At 62.0% G+C, this 10438-nt stretch overlaps 1 protein-coding gene and 1 pseudogene across 1 annotated transcript in view; both read left to right on the top strand.

Annotated features, from left to right (window-relative positions):
- Positions 1-1496: 1496 nt before the first annotated feature.
- LOC101536393 (SH2 domain-containing protein 5-like) lies at positions 1497-6294 on the top strand (annotated as a pseudogene).
- A 2281-nt stretch (positions 6295-8575) lies between these two features.
- Positions 8576-10438, top strand: part of LOC131479621 (kinesin-like protein KIF17) — a 30390-nt gene continuing 28527 nt past the window's right edge. Inside the window, 2 exon segments of the mRNA XM_058660975.1 lie at positions 8576-8667; positions 8669-8804. Of these exon segments, the coding sequence (XP_058516958.1) occupies positions 8576-8667; positions 8669-8804 (228 nt within the window).

Here is a 10438-nt window from a genome sequence, read left to right as displayed (position 1 = left end):
GCCCTGGGTGCACAGGGGCTGGTGGAGAGCAAGCCTACCAGTGTGCCTGGCTGGCTTGCACCCCCTTGCCCTCTCAGTGCCAGAGGTAGGGAGGGGTGTCAGCCTGAGGGTGGGGTTTGGAACCCTCCCGCTCTCCCCCCACTCGGCTTCCCACCCCTCCATTCCCACCATCTCTCCCTTGTTCTCTGCTCCTTGTTTTTTTGGTGGTCTTGGCCTCTTTCACCCATCCCAGCCCCCAGATGGGACTCAAGCCAGGGGGAGCCTGAAGCCCTAAGCCCCTTTTGTGCCAGCTGCACACCTAACCAGTGCAGAAAGCGGGGGCACACTGGGATCTGCATCAGAGGTGCCAGAGAGCAGGGGGAAGCCTTGGGCTGGGAGGGCCCCCCAGAGCGCTTCCTGTCGCTGGGCAGCGTAGTTCCCACCGTGACCCTGGCTGCCAAGACCCCAAGCAGCTGCCGCTGTTTGGAAGGCCCGTGCACCTGCACAAGCTCCCAGGCCGGCTAGTGTCATGGAGGGTCCCTGTCAGATGCAGCTAAGGGGACCTGGGGAGAGACTGAGGGGAGCTGATTCCTGGGCCGCTGGGAAGACGCACTGCGCCCCTCGCTGATGGGTAGCCCACTGGTGTGAACACATTGGTCGCCCTGCCATGACTCAGTGCTGGGGTGGTTGGAGGATGCTTGCGGAGGCCGCTTCTCTGCCCACAAGCGAATGTGTGTGAGGTTGACCACCTTCTCCTTACCCGGATGTTGGGTGACTGTAAGTTCAGTTGTATTCGGATTTTATGGTCTGCATTGGGGTCTGGGAAGGGCCGGGGCCAGGCCACGCCAAATAAGCCAGGGTGCCTAAATCAGGCTCTCAGCCTTAGCTTTCCCATCCAGCTCGTGGCCACCCCATGGGCTGCCCTACCCCAGAACCTGCTTTGGCTCGCCACTGCCCACAAAGCAGAGCTCCCCAGTTTGGCATTAAAGACTGATTACATACCAGATCAGAGTGCCACAGGGGCGGCTCTGCCTCAGCCCAGCTGCCCACCTGCCGCCTGCCTTTACAGGCCAAGCCCGAGGCCCTCACACCCCTTGGATGCCTTCCCAGGCAGGTGCTGCCTACAGTCTGCCCACCACCACCATCACCGCCACCACCCCTCGCACTGGGAACAGAGGCCGTGTGGCATTAGGCTCTGAGCTCTGTGTGGGTTGGAGTTGCTGAACAAAGTGAGCAAGTGGCCCGTCCTCACTCTGCTCCTTGCAGCCGGGCACGGCGCAGCCTGTCATATCATGAGGTGTGTAATTTGGTGTCTTTCTCCTCATTGTGATGTGAAATAGAGCGATCACTGCCTGCTAGTCTGTGTCCCCAGCGCCTGTGGCCTGGGGGATTGTTGGATGAGTGGACAAAGGACTGAGAAGGAGCAGAGGAGCTCCTGGGGGCCTCAGCAGGAGCTGCGCGGCTTGCCTGCCTCGAACCCACACTCCTCCCCTTCCCTCCCTTGCCCCCTACAGCCTTCATTCACGGGCATCTTGAAGCTGGGCATCCCAAGGCCATGCAGAGGGTGGGGGCAGGGGGCCGGAGGGCCTCTGACTGCGGGCCTGCCCTGTACCGGCCCAGGTGCATCACCAAGTTTGCCCAGGTGGGTGGGGCTGCCCAGCCTGGGTGCCCTGGCATGTGGGCGGCCCTGTCTGGGTAGGGGAGGCTGAGGGTCAAGGAACTACTTCCGGGTCTCCCCTCAGTGACTTTGGAGTGGGATGTGTGTGTGTGTGTGTGTGTGTGTGTACAGGTGAGGGAGGGGATCCACAGGGACATGGCAGAGCCCACAGCTTGCCTGACTGAGCAGAGAGTATGTCTGGGTCGGGGAGATCTGGAGAAGGGTGGCCAGGGGCCTTGGGTCTGACCCCTGCCACCTTCCTTGCTCCCTGCCACGCCACCACTGAGCAGTACGTGGGCTCCTTCCCAGTGGACGGCCTGGACACCCAGGAGAGTGTGTGGCTGGTGCAGCAACAGCTGTGGCTGCTGAAGGTGGAGGCGCTGGGGGTGCCCCCAGTGGGGGCCACGACTGGCGGGAGGATGGGCCCCTTCCGAGGCCAGCTGTCCCCAGGGAATATAGCTCTTTTGGCCCGGGACCCCTCCCTCGGGGCTGTGCGGGATCCCGCAGCTGGGAGATCACGGGAGATTCTCAGTGTGGCCTGATGGGGATGGTCAGCGAGGAGCCACCCACTCTTCCCTGGCCCCTGGGGGTGGCAGAGCGGGTTCACGGCGCCCTGAGGCTGGACTAGGCAGGTGATGTTAACTCCTGCCAACCCTCCCCCCAGGACTGTGCCCACTGCCAGGCTGTCATCCTGAAGTTCAGCCTCCAGGAACTCGAGATCTGTAGTGGGGAGCGTGAGGTAGGAGCTTCAGGGGCTCCGGGAGGGGCATCTACCCGGGGGCTGTCCTCAAGCCCTGCCTCCTGGGGTGCACATGGGGGTGGGTTCAGGGAGGTGCTCCCCCAGCCCTGCTGAGCCTGGGGCCAGAGATGCCCACTCCTCCTCCTGGCACCCTGGGGCTGGAGACGGCCCACTCTTTCTCCTGGTACAGAATGGACCCTGACCATGGGTCACACTGTGCTGTGCTCCCCGTGACTGTGGTCCTCCATCACCTAAGGTCCAGGCACATCATGGGGCCCTGGCATCAAGCACTGAGCTGCCGGCGTGAGGTGTCACCCACCACCTGTTTGAGAGGGACTAGTGTCTCCTCACTTGAGCCATGTCACGCCAAGGCATGTGGAAGAGGTATGGCAGGGCTAGGACTTGAACCCTTGGCATGTGCCTCAGAGGCCAGGCTGCAAGCCCAGGCCTGCGCCACGGCCTGTCTCTGACCCAGTGGTCCTTGCAAGTTCTGCCCTTGGGTCACAACCCCACCCACAGGCTGGCACATCCCAAGGCCACGGCCCCTAGCAAGATCCAGATGGCTGGAGCTGGCCTGATGGAGGCCATGAGCACCCCTGCCCCCCGACCCGCAGGTGCTTCTGATGGCTCACGCCCTGAGGCACATCCTCTACCTGGTGCCCAGCTGACTGCCAGTTTGCCTTCATCACCTGGAACCCATGGAGCCCTGCCAGCAAGCTGTTCTGCCACCTCTTCGTGGGCAGGCAGCCAGGATAGGTGCCTGGGCCATAAGGCGGGCAGGTGGGGAGGTCATGCTAAGGATGGAGAAGGGGATGGGCCAGGCATCAGGTGGCCTTTCGGGCATGGCTGCCTGCAGGCACAGTGCCCCTGTCCACATGTCACCTTGGAGGCTCTGGAGAGCAGGTCTGTGGCCTTAGTGGTCCCTGGTGGCCTGCAGGCCAGAGCCTGTGCTTGGCTTCGAGGAGTGCAGCCAGCACCAGGCCTCTGCTTGTGCCGTGGCCTCTGTCCTGTCTCTACACTGTCTGCCCTTGAAGCTCGGCCTCCATGTTCCCGAGGCTCCTGCGGCGCCCTCCCCATCCCCATCCCTCTATCCATTTGTCCCTAATGATGGTTGCCTGAGTTCTTGGAGAGCAGAGGCCGGACCAGGCTGGGCTGCCTATGCTCCACTGGGGTGGTGAGGACAGGGCCATCTGAGAAGCTCTAGGTGAGACAGCTGCAGAGCCCCAGGACCCCAGGGTCGGCAGGCAGAAGCTGAGGCTGTTGCTCACTGCTGCCGTGTGCGTGCAGCTCCACGCTGCATCCAGGCTGACCCCTGCCCGCGAGCTGGTGCTTAGTCTTCCAGTGTGTGGCATGTCTTGCAGTCGGCACACAAGTCTGGGGCCTCTGCTGGGCTGTTTCATGAACTCCTCAAAGGATCATAGAGAAGGCCATGGTCACCCAGCTGTTCCTGAGGAATGGGGACAGGATTGGAACCCAGGGCCTGAACTCTTGGCGCCCTCTCCAGGGTGAAGGCAGGATCCCCAGGGCAGCCGCCTCTGCTCCTGCTGAGTGAGGGAGGCTGGGGTGGGAGCCTGGTGGTGAGGTTCCCGGGGCTGAGTGAGACAGCACTCCTGGTTGAGAGGCTGTGCACAACCGTGGTGATAACCGAGTGCCCCGTCCAATGGGAGCTGCTTCTGCCTGTCCTAGATCCACATCCTGTACCTGTTACTCTGCCGCTCCTTCCAGCTCACCTACCTCCTGCAGCACCCTAAGGAGAGGGCATGACCTGAGCCCTGCCAGGCCCCCACAGGGGATGAGCCCCGAAAGCCCGCAGTGGGCCCACCGGCCCTAGTGTGGGAACCCTTCGGCCGGGATCAGCTGTCACAGAACATCCATGCCTTGGTCTCCTTCCGGCGGCTGCCAGCAGAGGGGCCGGTGGGCAGTGGGGTCTGCAGTGCCCCTAGCCAGGGGCAGGCAGGAGGAAGGCAGAGAACTGGGGGAGTGTTGGGGGCTGCACCCGGGTAGCTGGGGCCTAGTCTGCCTTCCCACAGCCTCTCCCTGTGTGCCCTAGAAGGAGCTGTCAGAGTTGGAGGGCTGAGGGGCACCCGCAACAGCCACCTGGGGAATCCCTACTGCTCCCCAACGCTGGTCCGCAAGAAGGCCATCCTTAGCAAGGTGATCCGCTGTGGGGCCTACCAGGTCTGCACACATGAGGCTCAGCTGCAGCTGTCGGCACGTGAGGCCTGTGAGTTGCCCCAGCGCACTGGTGTCCATCGCAGGGCATGGCCAGCAAGGGTTGTGCTGCAGGGCAGTGGCTGCACCTCAAGACAGCTGCCTCTGTGCAAATGTGGAAGTACCTGTGCCTGTGTACCCAGTCTGAGTGCCTGGGGCTTACACAGGTGCCGCTGCACAGTGGGATGTGCCTGTGAGGCAGGGCAGGGAGGCTCTGGGAGGAGACCCATCTGGCATGCTGGGGCCTGCATGGAGGGCGGGCCTAGCGTAGGAAGGGGAAGGCCCTATTTCCTCTGACCCTGAATGGTATCTCCACAGTTCTTGCCATGTGGGAGGCATGGCCCCAGGGTCCTGGAGGCTCCTCGTGCCTGGTGGAAAGCAAGGGCAGCCTGACAGAGAACATCTGGGCCTTCGCCGGCATCTCCAGGTTTGGGGGAGGGGCGTGGGGTTTGGTCTGGTCTGATGCTTAGTTCTGTTGTGTGGATAGGGTGAGGGGACGGACTCTCCCTCCCCCTGGCGCTCTTACCAGACCCATCTCTGTGCACGGACAAAGCTCACCAGCCCCGCAGACCTTGGGCCCCCTGAATCTTCTTAAATGTGAAATGAGATAATGAGAAGATCTCCTTGGTGGCAGGGCTGTGGGGAGCTCCAGGACCCGTCCATTGCTCAGGGGGACTGCCTAAGGCTACCCCAAACTAGGGGTCCTGCCCACAGCCTCTCACACCCTCCAGCCCCCAGGCCCAGTGCCCTGGCCCTGCTGCGGAGAGACATGCTTGGAGCCTTCCTGCTGTGGCCAGAGCCAGGCACCAGTGACCAGTGGTGCCTGTCGGTGCTGACACTGTGCGGCGTGGTGCCCGACCAGGTCTTCCGCAACCGTGTGTGCTGCTACTGCCTGGAGGTGAGTGCAGGAGGGGCCTGGCTCTGCCCCATTGGTGGCCTAACCCTCATCACAGTGCAAGCTGGCCCTGCCCCTTATCTCACCTCCCGATCCTTCCTCATTGGTCCAGTCCTGAGCAAAGCGCTCTTGGAGGAAAAGTTGGAGGGTTCGTGGTCACTGAGGGTCCCCAATCTAAAGGGTGCTCCCAGAGGGCACCCTGCATAGAGCTGGGCTGAATGACACTTCACATTTCTGCTGGGATGTTGGCTCTTAGAAATCCTGCTTCCCCATACCCTAGCCGGTGGGTAGCCAAGCGGAGAACCCACACAGAGGGGCATGACCTTGCCTAAGCCCGCACAACCTGAGTCTCCCTTTGGGTGTCAGCCAGGGTCGGACTGGACTGTCTGGGCTTTTCTGGACAGGTAGTGAGGGCACGAGGAAGTGGTTTGTGGCCCTGCCCCAATAGCACATGCCGCCTGAGCCCTAGGGTGCTGCGCTGGGTGTAAGCCACAGGAAGGAGCCCCCATGCTGAAACCCCTTCCTTTGCCAGCACCTCCTGGCCGACTTCCCCAGCCTGGAGGCCCTGGTGGAGAGCCACTCAGGAGCCGAGCGCAGACTCTTCAGCCCCCTGGACATGGGCCACCTGAACCCCACCTACGAGGAACAGGACTTGGGCCATGAGGGCAGGCCGCCTCGGACTCTCCGGCCCCTCAGCCATGCCAAGTCGGAGGCAGAACTGCAGGGCCTGGGCTAGGAGGCCGCGGGGTCCAGGGCTGCGCCTCATTAGGGGTGCAACCTCCACAGCCTTCTGCCCTTCTCATCTACACTGGCCAGCGGGTCCTCTGGTTGCTGTGTCCCTTGCGTGGGTCTTCTGTCACTTCCCAGCCCGTAGTCTGTGTCCTGCTGACATGCTTCTGTGAGGGGGCGGAACGCAGCGCCCAGCCCTAGGGACTTTGTCATCTTGTTGCCTCCGGCGTCCTGCTTGACTCCTCCTGGCTTAGGAGCTTGCCAGGGTGGGTGGGGGGCCCTCCCTGACTGGGTTTTCCAGAATCCAGAATGTTCCTGACCAAGGCCTCCCTTCCCAGCTCACCCTGCTGTTGGAGAGGCATAGGCCAACCCATGCCTATGGTTTGTGGCTGGCATGGCTGTCAGGACTCAGCACAGCTCACCAGGCCAGCCGCATGAGGTGGAGGAGATGGGTCTAGGTAATGGTCCTGCTGACAACTGACAAATCTAGGTTACCCCCCTTTCTACTTTGAGTGAACTTGGCAGGCCAGCACGGGTGTGCTGGTCAAGTTACGGAACACTTGGTTCCCGAGGCAACAAGCTAGCAAGCAGCAGGTGTGTCACCCTTCGGTGGCAGAGACAGCCACCACTCCTGCTCCGCTCAGGGCAGTTCTGGCCAGTGGCCTTGTCACTGTCTCACCAATCTAGTAACAAAAGGGAGCTGTCCACTGGGGTGTCCTCTGTTGGGACAGGCCATCCTGATCTGTGTCAAATGGGAGTGGGCAACTGGGCCTCTCTCCCAGCATCTCAACTGCAACTCCTTCCCTCCCTGGGCATGGGCAGTGGAGGACACCCTGTCCCCCTCCCCTCCCTCCCTCCCTCCCTCCGCAGTCTCACATGCCTTTAGCAGGGAGAGGGTTTTGCGCTTTCCTGTGCCTGGGAAGACAGTCCATGAAACCTTGGAGTTGGCCCAAGCACCCCCGTGGGAGGAATGGGTCTGGCTGCATGCTGGCAAGGTCTGGGGCCAGGTGCCCAGATGCCTTCGTGACAGCTTTTATTGGTTAGAAGTTACACCTAGGGCAAGAGTTTTGGCCCACAGGTGCTGACTTCTCAATGTCCTAACATCAGAGCACAGCTCTGTGTGTGTGTGTGTGTGTGTGTGTGTGTGTGTGTATGTGTGTGTTTCCAGCCTACATCATGTGGGCAGCCCAGCTGTGTGGACACAAATAAAGTGCATTTCCTCCCCTCTTCTGATACAGGCTCCTTTGAAAGGTGGGACCTCTGTCCAGCCACTTGGTGCTGAATGGGCTCAGGATCTCCAGAAGGAATTGGGTAGGGGGTGTGATCAGCCAGGTCCAACTCCTTCATACCTTCAGGGGAAGGTGCTGTAGGAACAATGCTTGGTGCCTTGAGCGCTGGCTACTGGAGCTTGCTCTCTGCTCCTGTAACATGCCAGGGGGCCTTGGCACAGCCTGGGTGGCTGCCGGGGCCTCCCCTTCCTCCTGGGTGGCCCTCATCCTCAGCCTTGGTGTTTCAGCTTGGTCCCAGGCTGCCTGTGGCGCCTCTCCTGGAGTGGGAGTGTGAGCCTCCCTCTGCGGGTCCAGGTAGGTGTGCTGGGTCCTTGGCGCTAACCACTTTGTAGGATGTTGGCTTCCAGGGACAGTCTCCTTTGCTGGGCTGCGGGTTGCAGGGGGCACAGATTTCACCCTGGTTTTCTGTGGGTATCGTCCAGCAGCTGCCCTGGCCGGCCCCAAGGGATGGGCCAGACTGCCTCTGCCTGCCCAAAGGGTTTGACTGCTAAAGCTTTGAAAAGTGATGAGGTTTAGGAAAAACGAGGTGACATCTGGGGAAGGAGGGCTTGGGCTCCGGGCTGCCCTGCACCGACTGAAGCACACCAGAGCTGAGCTGTGGGTAAAGGACAGCGGGCACTCTTGGCCTCTGGAAAAGGAAGTGGAGTCCAGCCTGCGGGTCCCTTGGTGGCGGGCCATCCTGGAATCAGGTGCTGGACCAGGACCATTCCAGGCGATGACAGACGCGGGATGGGGGGCTCAGGCCGCAGAGAACACTCTGCCTTCGCGCTGCATCCCCCTGTGAGGCCACGGCCGTTGCCAAACAACCGCGAACGCCTAGGCATTGTGTGTGCTCGCGCACAGGAGTCCGTGACTCCAGGGTTCGGGTCCTGTGGCTGTGCCTGCAGCACGGATCCCCCCCGCCATGGCACCCCCTTTCCCTGCTGGGGCCCAGGCCCAGGCACGGGCGAGCCCGGGCTCTGGAGGAGGTGGCGGCGGTGCCGGCTCGGGCTCTGTGAGTGTCCTGAGCGCCCCCTCCTTCCCCGCGGCCCTGTCCCCGCCACAAGCCCCTGCCCCACGCTGTCGCCGGCCGCACCATGGCCATGGAGGCGGTGAAGGTGGTCATGCGCTGCCGGCCCATGAACCTGCTGAGCTGGAGCTGCACTGCCAGCCTTGTGGTGACAGTGGACTGCGCGCAGCCAGTGCTTCATCCAGAACCCGGGCGCCACCGAGGAGCCCCTCAAGCAGTTCACCTTCAATGGCGCTTACCACACGGACCACCTCACCAAGCAGATCTACAAGGAGATCCCCTACCCGCTGGTAGAGGTGCTCCTAGGGACGGCCCTGCCCCCAGGCGCTCATGGTGGGCGAGGGACGGGCAGCCGGGCACAGGTGGACAGCAACGGAAGTGTGTGCAGACAGGAGATGGCGTCCTGGGCTCCGCCATGCCCAATGCCCCTTCCTGTTCCTGCTGGCTGAGAACTCCCCCCAAGGGTACCCACGCCTCGTGGGATCCCTGGAAGACCCATATGCTCCGTGTCCAGCCTCCTGTGTCCCTCCTCCTGCCCTAGGCCAGCCTCGCCTTTGCCACTCTCCACCTAGGACTGTAGTGTGAGTGAAGCTGGCTTCTGGAGGCCCTGGCCCTAGCTCGGGGGCAGCCCCAAGGCTGTGAGCAGGGGCTCTGCCTCTTGCTGCAAGGACCCTGGCATCTCACTCCTGGGGACAGCGTGGCCAGGCTCTCCCAGTGAGCTTGACTGGAACTAACCTGCTTCCTACCCTGTCCTCTGTTTAACACTGGCTCAGGTATTTGAAAGAGAGAGGGTAGGAGAGATGGTTTGCTCCAGTGGAGTAGCCAGGGCTGGGTCTGGACCAGCGCTCTGACATGGAATGCTGGTGTTGCCTGCAGCAGTTCCCTTGGCTCCCCATCTCTTGTGCCAGGAGTCAGTCCAAGCCTGGAATGAGCTGATATGGTCTGAAGCTCCCCCAGCCAGAGATGATGCCCCAGGCATGAGGGCCAGCTTCCTCCAGGCTTTGAGACTTAGCAAGGTTGTGCCTTGGCCCAACTCCACTCTCCAACTAGAAGGGCCCCAGGGGCTCACCTGACCCAGTTCTTGTTCCCTATTGGGTTCTCAAAGGCCACCAAAGTGAGGACCAGCTCTCCCCAGCACATCGGCTCCACAGGTGCTCAGGCTTCCCAAAGCATCCCGTTCTGCCTTGTGGGAACTTGGGTCCCCTCCTTGGCCTGGAGCATGGCCCTGGGCCAGCCATTTGTGGGGGCCCAGGGAGCCCCAGCCCATAGAGGGAGGCAGACAGGAAAGCCCTTCAGGTCCCTCCTGCAGCTCGTGGGCACGGGGCAGCGTCTCTGTTCTTAGCAAGTTAATGAGGAGCAGCAGCAAGCTAACAGTTGAGACCCAGGGTGATGAGTTGGCAGGGGAAACCCTGGGGACTGGCAGCACGGGGATGCTCCCAAGCCTGGATCTAGGTGGGGAGAGGTGTGGATGGGAGGAGCAGGAGGACTTCCTGGGAGAGGTGTCACAGAGGCTGTGAACTGAAGGCTGAGTGGAGTCAGCCAGTTCCCAGAGCGGTCCTCTGCGTGGAATCGGGCTGGAACCGGGCGGGTTTGGTCTTCAAAAGAGCTGGGGATCCTGAAGACTGAAGAAATATGGAAGGAATTAGGGCTGGTACTGAGCCTGGCACCAACACCCCTGCCCCGTCCGGCTGCCTCCTATTAGCAGGGCAGCCAACAAGCACTTACAGCCTAGGAGCAGTGGTACTGGGCAGGCCGGGCTGGCAGTCTTGGTGGCTCCGGGGTCCTGTGACAGCCTGGACAACCTCTGCCCAGGACACTCCCTCTGGGTCCTCCGTGCTCCTCCCCTCCTTCAGATAGAGGCTCCCTTCCTGACCTTGTCACTGGGTGATGTGTCACCTCAACTGGAAGCTGCCCACCCAGGACCCTCCTT

Source organism: Ochotona princeps, chromosome 2, assembly GCF_030435755.1.
Source record: "Ochotona princeps isolate mOchPri1 chromosome 2, mOchPri1.hap1, whole genome shotgun sequence".
In the NCBI taxonomy this organism is placed as follows: Eukaryota; Metazoa; Chordata; class Mammalia; order Lagomorpha; family Ochotonidae; genus Ochotona; species Ochotona princeps.
The sequence above is the reverse complement of the archived record's forward strand: the minus strand, read 5'-3'. Positions and strand labels throughout refer to the sequence as shown.